Source organism: Hemitrygon akajei, chromosome 27, assembly GCF_048418815.1.
Source record: "Hemitrygon akajei chromosome 27, sHemAka1.3, whole genome shotgun sequence".
NCBI classification, from domain to species: domain Eukaryota; kingdom Metazoa; phylum Chordata; class Chondrichthyes; order Myliobatiformes; family Dasyatidae; genus Hemitrygon; species Hemitrygon akajei.
In genome coordinates, this window is record NC_133150.1 from 2,234,403 (window position 1) to 2,252,637 (window position 18,235).

An 18,235-nucleotide genomic window follows, 5' to 3' on the forward strand; every position below is an offset into this window, starting at 1 on the left:
GCTCCTCTAGGGAGGCTATTTGGGTGGAATTGAGGAATGGGAAAGGTGTAGTAACACTGATAGGAGTGTATTATAGGCCACCTAATGGGGAGCGTGAGTTGGAAGAGCAAATGTGTAAGGAGATAGCAGATATTTGTAGTAAACACAAGGTGGTGATTGTGGGAGATTTTAATTTTCCACACATAGATTGGGAAGCTCATTCTGTAAAAGGGCTGGATGGTTTAGAGTTTGTGAAATGTGTGCAGGATAGTTTTTTGCAACAATACATAGAAGTACCGACTAGAGATGGGGCAGTGTTGGATCTCCTGTTAGGGAATGCGATAGGTCAGCTGACAGATGTATGTGTTGGGGAGCACTTCGGGTCCAGTGATCACAATAGCATTAGCTTCAATATAATTATGGAGAAGGACAGGACTGGACCTAGAGTTGAGATTTTTGATTGGAGAAAGGCTAACTTTGAGGAGATGCGCAGGGATTTAGAGAGTGTGGATTGGGACAAGTTGTTTTATGGGAAGGATGTAATAGAGAAATGGAGGTCATTTAAGGGTGAAATTATGAGGGTACAGAATCTTTATGTTCCTGTACGGTTGAAAGGAAAGGTTAAAGGTTTGAAAGCGCCATGGTTTTCAAGGGATATTAGAAACTTGGTTCGAAAAAAGAGGGATGTCTACAATAGATATAGGCAGCATGGAGTAAAGGAATTGCTCGAGGAATATAAAGAATGTAAAAGGAAACTTAAGAAAGAGATTAGAAAAGCTAAAAGAAGTTACGAGTTTGGTTTGGCAAATAAGGTGGAAGTAAATCCGAAAGGCTTCTACAGTTATATTAAAAGCAAGAGGATAGTGAGGGATAAAATTGGTCCCTTAGAGAATCAGGGTGGTCAGCTATGTGTGGAGCCGAGGGAGATGGGAGAGATTTTGAACGATTTCTTCTCTTCGGTATTCACTAAGGAGAAGGATATTGAATGGTGTAAGGTGTGGGAAACAAGTAAGGAAGTTATGGAACCTATGACAATTAAAGAGGTGGAAGTACTGGCGCTTTTAAGAAATTTAAAAGTGGATAAATCTCCGGGTCCTGACCGGATATTCCCCAGGACCTTGAGGGAAGTTTGTGTAGAGATAGCAGGAGCTCTGACGGAGATCTTTCAGATGTCATTAGAAACGGGGATTGTGCCGGAGGATTGGCGTATTGCTCATGTGGTTCCATTGTTTAAAAAGGGTTCTAGAAGTAAGCCTGGCAATTATAGATCTGTCAGTTTGACATCAGTGGTGGGTAAATTAATGGAAAGTATTCTTAGAGATAGTATTTATAATTATCTGGATAGACAGGATCTGATTAGGAGTAGCCAGCATGGATTTGTGCGTGGAAGGTCATGTTTGACAAACCTTATTGAATTTTTTGAAGTAGTTACGAGGAATGTTGACGAGGGTAAGGCAGTGGATGTAGTCTATATGGACTTCAGCAAGGCCTTTGACAAAGTTCCACATGGAAGGTTAGTTAAGAAGGTTCAGTCGTTAGGTATTAATGCTGGAGTAATAAAATGGATTCAACAGTGGCTAGATGGGAGATGCCAGAGAGTAGTGGTGGATAATTGTTTATCGGGATGGAGGCCGGTGACTAGCGGGGTGCCTCAGGGATCTGTTTTGGGCCCAATGTTGTTTGTAATATACATAAATGATCTGGATGATGGGGTGGTAAATTGGATTAGTAAGTATGCTGATGATACTAAGGTAGGAGGTGTTGTGGATAATGAGGTGGGTTTTCAAAGCTTGCAGGGAGATTTATGCCGGTTAGAAGAATGGGCTGAACGTTGGCAGATGGAGTTTAATGCTGAGAAGTGTGAGGTTCTACATTTTGGCAGGAATAATCCAAATAGAACATACAGGGTAAATGGTAGGGCATTGAGGAATGCAGTGGAACAGAGAGATCTAGGAATAACAGTGCATAGTTCCCTGAAGGTGGAGTCTCATGTAGATAGGGTGGTGAAGAAGGCTTTTGGAACGCTGGCCTTTATAAATCAGAGCATTGAGTACAGAAGTTGGGATGTAATGTTAAAATTGTACAAGGCATTGGTAAGGCCAAATTTGGAATATTGTGTACAGTTCTGGTCACCAAATTATAGGAAAGATATCAATAAATTAGAGAGAGTGCAGAGACGATTTACTAGGATGTTACCTGGGTTTCAGCACTTAAGTTACAGAGAAAGGTTGAACAAGTTAGGTCTCTATTCATTGGAGCGTAGAAGGTTGAGGGGGGATTTGATCGAGGTATTTAAAATGTTGAGAGGGATAGATAGAGTTGACGTGAATAGGCTGTTTCCATTGAGAGTAGGGGAGATTCAAACGAGAGGACATGATTTGAGAGTTAGGGGGCAAAAGTTTAAGGGAAACACGAGGGGGTATTTCTTTACTCAGAGAGTGATAGCTGTGTGGAATGAGCTTCCTGTAGAAGTAGTAGAGACCAGTTCAGTTGTGTCATTTAAGGTAAAATTGGATAGGTATATGGACAGGAAAGGAGTGGAGGGTTATGGGCTGAGTGCGGGTAGGTGGGACTAGGTGAGATTAAGAGTTCAGCACGGACTAGGAGGGCCAGAATGGCCTGTTTCCGTGCTGTGATTGTTATATGGTTATATGGTTATATGGTATAAGGGCTGAAGACATTGGACCACCATCTTTCCTTACCCAACTAGACTTCTGCTTCTCCCCATTTCCAATTTTCTTTGTTCTATTAGGGCTTAAAACAATTGTGAAGCAATAAGTTTTATGCCTCTTTCATGACTTCTGAAAGAACCATGGATCAAAAAAACATCAGAATCCAACAGGTTACCAAGGCTACAGGACGCCAGTGTCTCCTTCAGCTGTTCGAAAGACAAGAACCAACTTGTGTTTCAGCCTCGCTTTATTGCAGCTACTTGTGTCATGGAAGAGAATTCAGCTGGTGGTCCTAGCCTTCCTAGTCAGCGTCAAGAAACACCTGGCACGCAGGGTGATGTAGACCGAAGGGACAGACAGGAGTTTGAATGGCAGACCATCCTGTGACTGGGCGTGAAAGGCAGGAGATTCTCTTCTTTGAGTCTCTGATCTGAGGATTTATGTCATTGATCAGACTGCATTTTGAATATGGTGAGCAGTTATGGGCCCCACATCTAAGAAATTATGTACTGGCATTGGAAAGGGTTACGAGAATGATCTCAGGAATGAAAGGGCTAATGTATGAGGGGCATTTGTTGGCTCGTTGGAGTTTAGAAGAATGCGGGCTGATCTCATTGAAACCTATTGAATATTCAAAGTCCTAGACAGACTGGATGTAGAGAGGACACGGTCTCAAAAGAAGGACGTTCCTTTAGATGAGGAGGAGTTTCATTAGCCAGAGGGTGGTGAATCTGTGGACTTGGCTGTGGAGGCTAACTCATTGGGTATATTTAAACTACAGGTTGATAGGTTCTTCATTAGTAAAGGATTCAGAGGTCACAGGGAAAAGGCAGAAGAATGTGGTTGAGAGAGATAATAAAGTAGCCATGATGGAATAACAGTGCAGACTCGATGGGCTGAATGGCTTAATTCTGCTCCTATGTCTTATAGTCTTATGGCCAAGTGCCTGGACCAGATTGTTTATACCATGCTGAGGTGAGAGGGTGACCGTTGACTTCTGGCTCCGACTGAATCAGCCAAATGGGGAAGTCAGAATTCTATATCCTCTGGGAAAGCTGTCCTGTTAGCTAGAGCAGAGGCCACCAGGCATAGCAGTCACTCGCTCGCACACCTCCCCTCTACCCCACTACACACTCACCCCTGTCTTCTTGTCGGACTTCTGAATGGTATAACCGCTGATCTCGGCGTTTCCATTGTCCTTGGGGGGTTGCCACTGCAGGTTCACATTGCATCCCCACGCACTGGCCAGCTTCAGGTTCTGTGGAGGTCCAGGCTTCTCTGTGGGTCAAACATATCAGAAGGTGGGTTTACAGCAGTAGGTGAGGGGATGCCTCAACCACATGCAGTCTGCGTTCATGACCTGGCTGTCGGGACAGAGTTAGTTACGGTTGAAATTGCCGAGGTAGTGACGTTTCTGGAAGACACGGTGTACACTGGGGTGTTGAACAACTGGGCAGGAGATTTGATATGTCAACAAAGACTCTAGCAAATTTCTATAGATCTACTGTGCACAGCGCTCAATGCCAGACCAAGGAACTGATTGTGGACTTCAGGAAGGAAAAGTCGAGGGAACACCCACCAGTCCTCAATGAAGGAAAGGGTGAGCAGTTTCAAGTTCCTGAGAGTCAACATCTCTGAAGATGTATCCTGGGCCCAAAATACTGATGCACTTATGAAGAAGTAACACCAGTGGCTATATATCATTACGAGTCTGAGAAAATTTGCTATCTCACCAAAGACTCTAATAAATTACTAAATCTCTGTAGATGTATTGTGGAGAACATTCTAAGCAATTGCATTACCATCTGGTATGGAAGTGCTAATGAACAAGATAAGAAAAGTCTGTAGAGAGTTATAAACTCAGCCAGCTCCATCACAGGCACAAGCCTTCCCAGCATTGAGGACACCTTTAAACAACAGTGCTTCAGAAGGTAGCCATCACCACCTGGGACATGCTCTCTTCTTATTATGACCATCAGAGAGGAGGTACAGGAGCCCTGAGTCACACAATAAACATTCAGAAACAGCTTCTTTCCCTCCACCATCAGGTTTCTGAATGGTCCATGAACCTATGAATACCACCTCAATATTTGCATTATTTACTATTGGTTGTAACTTACATTAAGTTTTATGTTGCATTGTGCTGGTCCACAAAACAACAAATTTGACAACATATATTAGTGATAAGAAACCTGATTCTGAACATGGAACATAGAAAATTTACAGCACAGCAAAGATCCTTCAGCCCCCTGACCTTAAAACCTACTCTAAGATCATTCTAACCCTTAGAACCACAGAACACTACAGCACAGTACAGGCCCTTCAGCCCTCCATGTTGTGCCGACCCATATAATCCTTTAAAAAAAAGTACTAAACCCACACTACCCCATATCCCTCAATTTTTCTTTCATCCATGTGCCTGTCCAAGAGGCTCTTAAATACCCCTAATGTTTTAGCCTCCACCACCATCACTGGCAAGTCATTCCAGGCACTCACAACCCTCTGTGTAAAAAAACTTACCCCTGATGTCTCCCCTAAACTTCCCTCCCTTAATTTTGTACCTATGCCCTCTGGTGTTTGCTATTGGTGCCCTGGGAAACAGGTGCTGACTATCCACCCCATCTATGCCTCTCATAATCTTGTAGACCTCTATCAAGTCCCCTCTCATTCTTCTACACTCCAAAGAGAAAAGTCCCAGCTCTGCTAAACTTGCTTCATATGACTTGTTCTCCAATCCAGGCAACATCCTGGTAAATCTCCTCTGCACCCTCTCCATAGCTTCCACATCCTTCCTATAATGAACCCTTCCCTCCCACATTTCTCTAATGTCCTACCTGAGGTTCTCTTAAATACCCCTATTGTGTCTGACTCTACAATCACTCATGGCAGTGCACTCCACACACCCACCACTCTCTGCATGAAAAACCTGCCACTGATATCCCCCTATTCCTCTAGAAATGAATGCCGGATTAAGATTAACATGGCACTGCTGACTTCCGGTAAGATGGCAATTGTTTAGCTGCTCCAAACTTCTGTTCCGTTACTGTCGCTATCTTTGCACTAAATGTCTTCATTTTTTAAACCTTAGTTAGGAATTATTTCGGTATCTCTTACTTGCCTGTGAATATATCTAACTTACAATGTCTAGCAAGAGTTCTAAATCCCGGAGAAAAGAAACTATGACCCCGTCGGACGAGACGCTGGTTGCGCTTGGAATGCTCCGAGACGAAATCTTAAAGGAATTTAAAACCGCTTTCAAACAGTTAGAAGACAAACTGGATCGGATCAACGATAAAGTGGACAAACATGCTGAACACTTATCTCGCATCGATTCGACTTCTGAAGGTTTAGAGAGTCATGTTCGATACTTGGAGACTCTCTGTTCCAGCTTAGAGGAAAAATCTAATAAACTTCTTTCCAAAATGGTGGATCTCGAAAATCGTAGCAGACGCTGCAACCTCAGAATTCTGGGATTACCAGAGGCGACTGAAAAGGGATCAACCGTGAAGTTTTTCGCCGAGTTTCTCTGTGAGTTATTCGGAAAAGATTTGCTTCCGAAGCCGCCCGAGCTCGAACGGGCACACAGAGTCTACGTTCCCCCCGGAATTCTGGGCTCCCGCCCGCGACCAGTAATCTTGTGTTTCCATCAATACCAGGTAAAACACAGTCTGATTGTAGAGGCGCATCGCAGGGGGTCGCTTCCTTTCAAGGATACAACCATTCGCTTTGTGGAAGATTTTGCACCCCAGACCTTAAAGATGCGCACTGAGTTTAAAGGCGTAATGAAAGTGCTTTTTGATCGTGGTTTCAAACCTTCCCTTCGTAACCTTGCTGATCTACAAATCAAGCTTAATACCGGGAAATTCAAGTGGTTCAAATCAGCGAAGGAAGCTGAAGTGTTTGTGGCAAGTCTTCCGGCTATCCAGTCATCTTCGGAATCTGATCGGACCTCCTAAAATGGTGGATAAGTACTCCTCGTAGTAAAATTACTTTCTTTGGACTCGGAATTCACTTGAATCACTCAGACATTATTCACTGAAACTTTAAGGGCTGTTGACAATCTCTCCCGGGATTTGGTGTGTGTGTAATCTATTTTTATTCTTGTATAACTTTACCTACAGAGTTCTACAACTAACTCTAACTTGTTTTGGAGGTTCGAAGTCTTTAGTGAAGGCCTCCCTGTTTGTCAGGTCACAGTTCAACTGCTGATTCATTTTTCCTTTGTCTTAAATATCTATTTATTTTATCTTTTTCTTTTCTTCACCCTTTTTTTCTAATCTCTGAATTTTTTTTCCCTTCTCTGTAAACGGTTGATAAGTACTCGTCTTGAATTTATAATTTTCCCCTTCCTCTTTTTTCTTTTTCCTCCTTACCTTTTTTTTTCCTTTTCTCTTACTTTATTCTTCTATAATTTTTCGCAGGTAGGTTAGTTTTGGTTTTCTTCCGATTTTCTCTGTATTAAGTTTTATATTTCTGCAGAAGGTGTTCTAATCTGTAGTTATGTTTTCTAGTGCATAAACTAGTTATTATTTGCTATAGTATTTATACGGAACTGTTGTTAATGACACAGATCTGGAAGTTGTATTTGGGTTAATTTTTTTGGTAGAGCGAGCTACTTGTTTTGGTAGCCGTCTAGTTTTGGGTTGTGCGGATGGGGTGGTTTTCCAGTTCCAACATCTTTTTATTGCTTAGGACATGTTTATATTTTGACCTTACGAATCTATGTTTACATCTCTGCTCCAAGACTGCTGTTGTACTGCTTGACTTTTTATATGCCTGCTGCCTTTTATGCATTAGTAATTGATAATGGCTAGTGCACTTAAATTCGTGAGCTGGAATGTAAAGGGATTGAACCACCCTGTTAAAAGGAGGAAGGTATTCTCACATTTTCCTCCAAGAAACTCATATTCATTGTTCTGATAACTCCCGGCTTCTGTCAAAGTGGGCGGGTCAGCATTTTCATTCATCCTTTGCCGCTAAAGCTAGGGGAGTTTCCATTCTTATTAACTCAAATATTCCTTTTGAACTCCATAATAAAATATCTGATACAAATGGCCGTTTTATTATTGTTTCTGGTAAACTATATAACACTAAAGTTACACTAGCAAACCTGTATGCCCCCAACTTTGATGATGTTAACTTTTTTGAACGGTTTTTTTCCTCACTTCCAGACTTAAACTCATACTCTCTTATACTGGGTGGTGACTTCAACTGTTGGTTGGATCCTAAACTGGACCGATTGTCCTCTGTTACCAGATCACCTACTAAATCTGCCTTAGCTATTCATATCGGGTATTCTGAATCAGCACCTAGAACCTAACCCCTTAATTGCTCTGTTCGGTTTTTGGGGAGAGACAGATTTATGTCTGGGTCCGACCAAATGCCGAATACTATCCTTTGCCTCTCTCCTGGCGAGACGCTTGATCCTCCTTAGATGGAGAGATGCGGCCCCGCCCACTCATGCGCAATGGCTTAACGACATTATGGCCTGCTTGGGCCTCGAAAAAATTCATTATTCAGTTCTTAATTCGGATCTAAAGTTCCATAAGGTCTGGGGACCTTTTATCGAGTACTTTCATAACCTTCCTCTTGACTAGGGTTTTTTTTTTCTTCTTCTTTTCGGTCCCTTGCTTTCAGCTTCCTTTTTGTTTCTGGTAGTAGGCATTATTATCCTCTGTTGCTAAGTGTATTCACAGTCTGGGAGTTTGACTGTCCGGACTTATACTCTCTATATTGTGTTGTGGTTAGTCTGGAGTTGTTGTTGTTTTTTTTTCTTGTGTTGTGGGGCTTGGGGAGGACACTAAGCTCACTTGTCTTTAATTTAGGTGCTTTTTTGTTAAATTCTCTTCCTTTGTAGCATATTGTTATTGTATGCTTAATCTTGCACTGTATTAATGCTCCTCATTGGGATTTGGGGATTTTAATTTTGTAAAATGTTTTGAAAAACTAATTAAAAAAAATTTTTTAAAAAGAAATGAATGCCAACATTGCATTTGCCTTCTTCACCACCGACTCAACCTGGAGGCTAACCTTAAGGGTATCCTGCACGAGGACTCCCAAGTCCCAATGCATCTCAGAACTTTGAATTCTCTCCCTATTTAAATAATAGTCTGCTCGTTTATTTCTTCTACCAAAGTGCATGACCGTACACTTTCTGACATTGTGATTCATTTGCCACTTCTTTGCCCATTCCCCCAATCCATCCAAGTCTCTCTGCAGACTTTATGTTTCCTCAGCACTACTGGCCCCTCCACCTATCTTTGTATCATCAGCAAACTTGGCCACAAAGCCATCTATTCCATAATCCACATCGTTGATATACCACATAAAAAGAAGCAGCCCCAACACGGACCCCTGTGGAGCACCACTGGTAACCAGCAGCCAACCAGAATGGGATCCCTTTATTCCCACTCTGTTTCCTGCCAATCAACCAACGCTCTATCCATGTATGTAACTTTCCCGTAATTCCATGGGCTCTTATCTTGTTTAGCAGCCTCATGTGCGGCACCTAGTCAAAGGCCTTCTGAAAATCCAAATACACAACATCCACTGCATCTCCCTTGTCTAGCCTACTTGTAATTTCCTCAAAATATTGCAGTAGGTTTGTCAGGCAGGATTTTCCTTTAAGGAAACAATGCTGACTTCTGCCTATCTTGTCATATGCCTCCAGCTACTCTGTAACCTCATCCTTGACAACCGATTCCAACAACTTCCCAACCATGTCAAGCTAACAGATCTATAATTTCCTTTTTGCTTTCTTGCCCCCTTCTTAAATAGTGGAGTGACATTTGCAATCTTCCAGTCCTCCGGAACCAGGCCAAAATCTATCGACTTTTGAAAGATCATTGCTAATGCCTCCGCAGTCTCCACTGCTACTTCCTTCAGAACAGGAGGGTGCATTCCATCTGGTCCAGGAGATTTAGACTATTCAGACTATTCAGCTTCCTGAGTACTTGGGAGCTTAACATCAAAGGATATACTTCATATCAAAAGGACAGGCAGGAAAGCATAAGCTTTGGTGTGGCTCTGGTATTAATAGATGGAATTACATCTTTTAAAAGAGGTGACGTAGGGTTAAAGAGTGTTGAATCTTTGTGGGTGGAGTTAACAAACTGCAAGGGTTAAAAAAATATGGAAATCATATATAGGCCTCCAATAGTAGCCAAGATGTGGGGTTCAGATTGCAAAGGGGGCTGAAAAAGGCATGTAATAAGGGTAATGACACCATTGTAATGGGAGATTTCAATATGCAAGGGGATTGGGAAAATTAGGTTGGTGTCAGATCACAAGCGTAAATTTGTTGAATGCCTGTGAGATGGCTTTTTAGAGCAGCTTGTGCTTGAGTCTACTTGGGGAAAGGCCATCTTAGATTGGGTATTGGGTAATAACCCAGATCTTATTAGGGAGCTTAACATAAAGGAACCCTTAGGAGTCAGTGATCATAATATGATTGAATTCATACTGCAATTTGAGAGAGAGAAGAATAAATCATGTGTATTGTATCTATATCACAATGGAATAAAGGAATAAAGGAAAGTTTATCCAGGTGGATTGGAGGAAGATACTGGCGGGGATGATAGCAGAGCAGAGATGGCTAAAGTTTCCAGAAGTAGCTACAAGAAGCAGGATAACTATATCCCACAGAGGAAGAAATTCTCAAATGGCAGGGCTAAGCAACTATGACTGACAAGGGAAGTTAAGGACTGCATAAAAACCAAGGAAAGGTAGCAAAAGTGAGTGGGAAGATGGATGATTGGGAAGCTTTTAAAATCCAACAAAAGGCAACTAAAAAAGCTATAAGAAGAGAAAAGATGAAATTTAAGGGCAAACTAGCTAATAACATAAAGCAGGATACCAAATTTTTTTCAGTTACATAGAATACAACGGAGGCGAGAATTGATATTGGACCACTGGAAATGGTGTTGGTGAGGTAGTAATCGGGGACAAAGAAATGGCAGGTGAATTTAATGGATACTTTGCATCTGTCGTCACTGTGGAAGACACTAACAATTTGCCAGAGGTCCGTGAGTGTCAGGGAGCATGAGTGAGTGCCATTGCTATTACAAAGGAGCAAGTGCTAGACAAACTCAAAGGTCTTAAGGTGGATAAGTCACATGGACTACATCCCAGAGTTCTGAGAGAGGATGCTGAAATAATGGATGCATTGGTCATGATCTTTCAAGTATCAGTTGATTCTGGCAAGGTCCTAAAGGATTGGAAGATTGCAAATGTCACTCTACCCTTTAAGAAGGGTGGAAGGCAAAAGAAAGGAAATTATGGGCCAGTTAACCTAACCTTAGTGGTTGGGAAAGTGTAGGAGTCTATTATTAAGGATGAGGTTTTGAGGTACTTGGAGACTATTGATAAAATAAGTCAATGTCAGCATGGTTTCTGTGAAGGGAAATCTTGCCTGACAAATCTGTTAGAGTTCATCAAGGAAGTAACAAGCAGAGTGGACAAAGGAGAGGCAGTGGATGTTGTTTACTTGGACTTCCAGAAGGCATTTGATAAGGTGCCACACATGATGTTGTTGAACAAGATAAATTCCTTTGGTGTTACAGGAAATATACTGGCATGGATAGAGGAACGGCTGACAGGGAGGAGGCAGCGAGTGGGAGTAAAAGGGGCCTTTTCCAGTTGGCTGCGAGTGACTAGTGGATAATGGAATGATGGCTTTATTGTAAAGTTTGCAGATGATATGAAGATAGGTAGAGGGTTTGGTAGTACTCAGGAAGCAATGCAATTTCAGCAGGACTTAAACAAATTGGAAGAATGGCAATAAGTGGCAGCTGGAATACGGTGTTGGGAAATGTTTGATAATGCATTTTGGTAAAAGGAACCATAGTGCTGACCATTATCTAACAAACATCAGAGGTGCAGAGGGATTGTGTGTCCTCGTGAAAGATTGCCAGAAGGTGAATTTACAGGTTGAGTCTGTGGTAAAGAAGGCAATTGAAATGTTGGCATTTACTTCAAGGGGAATAGAATCTAAAAGTAAGGAGATAATGCTGAGGCTTTGTAAGACACTAGTCAGGCAGCACTTGGAGTATTGTCAACAGTTTTGGGCCCCTTTTCTCAGAAAGGATGTGTTGTCATTGAAGGGAGTCCTGAGGAGGTTCACGGGGATAATTCTGGGAATGAAGGGGTTAACATGGAAACATAAAAAACCTACAGCACAATACAGGCCCTTCGGCCCACAATGCTGTGCGGAACATGTACTTACTTTAGAAATTACCTTGGGTTACCCATAGCCCTCTATTTTTCTAAGCTCCATGTACCTATCCAGGAGTCTCTTAAAAGACCCTATCGTATCCGTCTCCACCACCATCACCGGCAGCCCATTCCACACACTCACCACTCTCTGCATAAAAAACTTACCCCTGACATCTCCTCTGTACCTACTCCTCAGCACCTTAAACCTGTGTCCTCTTGTGACAACCATTTCAGCCCTGGGAAAAGGCCTCTGACTATCCACATGATCCACACATATGAGGAGCGTTTGGCAGCTTTCAGCTTGTACTCATTGAAATTTAGAAGAATTTGGGGGATCTCATTGAAACCTATTGAATGTTGAAAGGATTAGATAGGGTGGATGTGGAGAGGATGTTTCCTATGGTGGGGGTATCCAGAACTGGAGGGCACAACCTCAGAATTGTGGGGCGACCTTTTAGAATAGAGGTAAGGATTAATTTTTTTAACCAGAGAGTAGTGGATCTGTGGAATGCTCTGCCAAAGACTGCGGTGAAGGCCAAGTCTGTGGGTATTTTTAAGGAGGAAGTTGATAGTTTCCTGATTGGTCAGGACATCAAAGGTGAGAAGGTAGGTGTATGGGGTTGAATGGGATCCGGGATTAGCCATGAGAGAATGGCAGAACAGACTCAATGGGCTGAATGGCCTAATTCTACTCCTATGTCTTACCGACTTATGGTTTTATATCTGCATTCTTTTACACATTGAGTTGCTGCTATATGATTGGCTGATTAGATATCAACAAGAAAAATAATGTGAGTTGCCTTACTGACTACCGCCCAACAGCATTCGCATCGACAGTGATGAAACGCTTTGAGAGATTGGTCATGACTAGACTGAATTCCTTCCTCAGCAAGGACCTGGACCCACTGCAATTTGCCTATCGGCACAATAGGCCAACGGCAGATGCAATCTCAATGGCTCTTTACACAGCCTTAGACTATCTAGACAACACAAACACCTTTGTCAGGATGCTGTTTATCGACTATAGCTCAGCACTTAACACCATCATTCCCACAATCCTGATTGAGAAGTTACAGAACCTGGGCCACTGCACCTCTCTCTGCAATTGGATCCTTGACTTCCTAACCACAATCTATGTGGATTGGTGATAATATCTCCTCCCTCACTGACAATCAACACTGGTGCTCCTTAGGGGTGTGTTCTTAGCCCACTGCTCTACTTTCTCCATACCCATGACCGTGTGGCTAGGCATAGCTCAAATACTATGCAACCATTGTTGGTAGAATCTCAGATAGAGACGAGAGGGTGTACAGGAGTGAGATATGCCAGCTCTTTCAAGACGAAAGAGCTGATAGCGGACTTCAGGAAGGGTAAGACGCAGGAACACATACCAATCCTCATAAAGGGATCAGAAGTGGAGAGAGTGAGTAGTTTCAAGTTCTCTGAGGACCTAACCTGGTCCCAATATATTGATGCAGCTATAAAGAAGGCAAGACAGTGACTATACTTCATTAGGAGTTTGAAGAGATTTGGTATGTCAACAAAAACACTCAAAAACTTATGTAAATGTACTGTGGAGAGCATTCTGACAGGCTGCATCACTGTCTGGACTGAAAGAAGCTACAGAGGGTTGTAAATTTAGTTGGCTCCATCTTGGGTACTAGCCTACAAAGTACCCAGGACATCTTCAAGGAGCAGTGTCTCAGAAAGACAGTGCCCATTATTAAGGACCTTCAGCACCCAGGGCATGCCCTTTTCTCACTGTTACCATCAGGTAGGAGGTACAGAAGCCTGAAGGCACACACTCAGTGATTCAGGAACAGCTTCTTCCCCTCTGCCATCTGATTTCTAAATGGACATTGAACCCTTGGACACTACCTCACCTTAACAGATTATGTCCCTTTTTGCATGATATTAATCTATTGTATATACATATACAGTAATTGATTTACTTATTCATTTATTTATTTTCTTCTAGATTATGAATTGCATTGAACTGCTGCTGCTGAGTTAACAAATATCACGACACATGCCAGTGATGATAAACCCGATTCTGATTCTGCATTAATAAGCAGGTGCACAGCAGAGCCTAATAGGTGGCCACTGAGTGTATTTACTTTTGTATTCTAATGTAATTCTTGCACCTTGCATTGTTCCGCTTCCACAAAACATCAGATTTCACAATGTATTCAGTGTATTTCCAAGTTCTGAAGTCTTCCATCGTTCAGTGAGTGAGCGAGTGAGTCTGCTTGGCTGCATCCAGCAACTGGTCATTGGGCTTAGCACTGGGGGTATCAGCAGGGAGAGAAGGCACGTGGCCTTGATCCAACTCAGAAGGAAATGCCTGTAGCACCGAGCAGCTGTGAGATCTGTCCTGCCACTCCAACACAGTATGTATGGGGGTTGTCTGTAACTCAGGGATGTCCTCTACCTCTAAGACATGATTCGTGATTGAACATTGGTCTTACCCAAGCCGTCATAGCTGGTCCCAAGCCCGCCTGTGAAAGGAAGAGAGTTGGCTTGGAACTAGCAACCCCATCCTGTAAAAACTCAAAGCTACAGAAGCTCCAAAGATCTCATTCCTGGGAGAGGAAAATGGGCTACACCTGGGAACAACTTGAAAGACTGGCCCAGGACAGAGGACTCCTGGAAGGGTAATGGACTAACCTATCAACCATTGGTCTTACCCACGACCTGGATATCAATGACCACTTCATCTGTTGCCGAGTCCACCTGGGCCACCAGTTTGTACTTGCCCGAGTCCTTCCTCTCCAGTGTCCTGATGAAGAGGATGGCGTCATTGCCAGTACTACAGACACTCACCCGGTCAGAAGGCAGAGGCTGCCCATCCTTGGTCCATGAGATGGTGGGTTTCACGTTGCCCTGTGCAAAAGAGAATTATTGTCACTGAGGGAGGAGAGATGGAAATGGGAAAACCAAAGCCACCCTTGCCACTCCTCTGACCAGATGCTCACCCAGCAACGGGGAGCTCAGGTCACGTGCAGCTTTATAAATCACTAGTTAGGTCACGTCTGGAGTTTTGCATACAATTCTGGTCATCCCATTATCGGAAGGATTTCGAGGCTCTGGAGAGGGTGCAGAAGAGGTTTTCCAGGATGCTGCCTGGGTAAGAGGGCTTGTGCTCTCTAAAGAGAGGCTGGACAAACTTGGGTTGTTTTCTCTGGAGAAGTGGAGGCTAAGGATTTATATAAGATATTTATATTTATATAAGATAGAGATTTATAAGAATATGAGAGGCATAGATAGAGTCATAGAGAAGTACAGCACAGAAACAGGCCCTTTGGCCCATCTAGTCCATGCCAAAACCTTTTAAAATGCCTACTCCTGTTGTCCTGCACTGGAACCATAGCCTCTCATATTGCTACTATCCATGTACCTATCCAAACTTCTCTTAAACATTGAAATTGAGCTCTCATGCACCACTTGTGTTGTCAGCTCATTTCATATTCTCACGATCCTCTGAGTGAAGAAGTTTCCCCTCATGTTCCCCTTAAACTTTTCACCTTTCACCCTTAACCCATGCCTCTGGTTGTAGTTCCCCCCCCCCCCCAAGCTCAATGAGAAAAGTCTGCTTGTATTTACACAATCTCTACCCCTCATACGATAAATAGTGTAGACAAACAGTATTTTTTTGCCCAGGTTTGAAACGTCTAATACCAGACAATAGTGTAGACAAACATTTAAGTTGGGAGGGGGTAATTTCAAAGGAGAATGAGGGGTGTGTTTTTACACAGTACTGGGTGCCTGGAATGCATTGCCTGGGCTGGTGTTAGAGGCAGATACATTAGAGACCTTTAAGAGATGTTTAGATAGGCTCATGAATGTGTAAATGGAAGGATATGAACATTGTGTAGATGGAGTGGATTAGTTTAGTTGGCCAACTGTTTAATTGGTTGGGTACAGCACTGTGGACTGAAGGGGCTGGTTCTGTGTTACTCTGTTCTATATGCAAGGGCAGGATGGGTGCAGGTGGCCTACTCCTGCCCCTATCTAGTCGTATTTTGTTGTGTCAGGAGCTCCTGAGTCTCAACACTACTTTGCTATTCCTTTTTCACACTATTTACTTATTCATTTATTGTAATTTATTTTATGTATTGTTCTGTACTGTTGTCACAAAACAATAAATGTCACAGCAAGAGGGAGAAGGTACAGGAGCCTGAGGAGACACGCTCAATGCTTTAGGAGTAGCTTCTTCCCCTCCACTATCAGATTTCCAAATGGTCCGTGAAACCACAAGCACCACTGGCTCTTCCCTTCACATTTATTTAGTTTTATAGTACAGAGGATTCTGCTTCATTCGGCCTTCATTTCATCAGGGCAGTTGCTTATTTAGGATAACTCTTCAAGAACCTAAAACAATCAAGAAATAGCTGGGATTCCTTCATTTATTTGGGTAACAATGCCATTTAATTGGGGCAGGCACTGATGCCAAACAGTTTCTAACTCATATCAGATGCATGCCTTTGCATGGCTGTTAGACACTACACCATACTTACAGTTTTTAAGTAGCGTCAGTTGCATGTGCTCAAAAAGGAGTGATATTTTGTCACTGATACTTGGTGAGAAACAAGCAAACAGACAATTCAGAACTGCTTTGCTCAGGGTGGGTTCAAACATTCAGGCTTAGAGATACCAGAATTGACCAGGAGTGAAAAGGAAACAATTTCTCTACTTCAACAAGTTAGGAAGTACAAAGAATTTGAAGGTATCAATAATCATCTTGAATGTTACAATGAAAATGAAGATTTGGAGGATGCAAACGTCAATAGCATTGTAGGAAGTCCATTATCTGCACTAGGTGTCTGCAGTGATTTTGTTCATTTACAGACAATCACATAACATCAATAACTATTATGAAATAATACAGTTTTATAGTTCTAGAGCAGCATTGGTAGTGTTCTAACTTGTTCTGTATTTCATTTAAATGCATAATTTATTACTTATTTAAATGGTAGTTCATCTTTTTCATATCTTATAAAATATTTCCAAGAAGCTTCAGCTAATTGGGCCAAAATTTCCAGGTCTTGATGAATCCACTGTAATGTTTTTGTAGTTTACTATACAGCTACTACCAAACAATAGACTTCCTGACATCCAAATCAGTGATAACAAACCTGAATCTGATTCTGATGCATGCACTGGCCACAGATCATGGGGCGACAGAATTCGCCAAGGCCCAGGAGAATAAAAGGTGCTGGGAAAATTTTCTTCCAGAAATTTACATGAATATTTGTTTTTAATTGAAATGTGGTTCTGTTTAAGGTCAGGATTGAACTAATTTCAATCTTAAGGAATTTCAGGAATAGTGCCCCAGGATTTAAACAAATTGGAAGAATGGGCAAAAAAAGTGGCAGATGGAATGCAGGTTGAGTCTATGGTAAAGAAGGCCAATGCAATGTTGGCATTTATTTCAAATGAAATAGAATATAAAAGCAAGGTGATAATGCTGAGCCTTTATAAGACACTAGTCAGACTGCACTTGGAGTATTGTTGACAGGTTTGGGTTCCATATCTCAGAAAGGATGTGTTGTCATTGGAGAGAGTCCAGAGGAGGTTCAAGAGGGTGATTCCAGCAATAGAAAGGGTTAACATATGAGTGTTTGGCAGCTTTGGGACTGTACTCACTGAAATTTAGAAGAATGCAGGGAAATCTCATTGAAACCCACTGAATGTTGGAAGGACTAGATAGGGTGGATGTGGAGAGGATGTTTCCCCTGGTGGGGATATCCAGAATGAGTGGGCACCATCTCAAAATTGAAGGGTAACCTTTTAGAACAGAGGTAAGGAGGAATATTTTTAGCCAGAGAGCAGTGAATTTGTGGAGGCTAAGTCTGTTGATATAGTTGATAGTTTCCTGATTGGTCAAGGCATCAAAGGATATCAATAATATATAGAGGTACTGACTAGGCAGGATGTAATATTAGATCTCCTATTAGGAAACGAGTAAGGACAGGTGATGGAAGTGTGTGTAGGTTCCAGTGGTTCCAGTGATCATAACGCTATTAGTTTCAACTTGATCATGGATAAAGATAGATCTGGTCCTCGGGTTGAGGTTCTAAACTGGAAAAAGGCCAAATTTGAAGAAATGAGAAAGGATCTAAAAAGTGTAGATTGGGACAGGTTGTTCTCTAGCAAGGATGTCGTTGGTAAGTGGGAGGTCTTCAAAGGAGAAATTTTGAGAATGCAGAGTTTGTATGTTCCTGTCAGGATTAAAGGCAAAGTGAATAAGAATAAGGAACCTTGGTTCTCCAGGGATATTGGAACTCTGATAAAGAAGAAGAAAGAGATATATGACATGTATAGGAAACAGGGAGCAAATAAGGTGCTTGAGGAGTATAAAAAGTGCAAAA

The 18,235-nt window shown here is 42.2% G+C and overlaps 1 protein-coding gene across 1 annotated transcript in view; it reads right to left on the bottom strand.

Moving 5' to 3' along the window:
• LOC140717086 (myosin-binding protein H-like) overlaps positions 1-18,235 on the bottom strand; it is a 71,373-nt gene that overhangs the window by 20,433 nt on the left and 32,705 nt on the right. Inside the window, exons 5-6 of the mRNA XM_073030272.1 lie at positions 14,552-14,747; positions 3,790-3,929 (exon numbers count right to left, since the gene is read on the bottom strand). Of these exons, the coding sequence (XP_072886373.1) occupies positions 3,790-3,929; positions 14,552-14,747 (336 nt within the window). The remainder of the gene's footprint in view (positions 1-3,789; positions 3,930-14,551; positions 14,748-18,235) is intronic.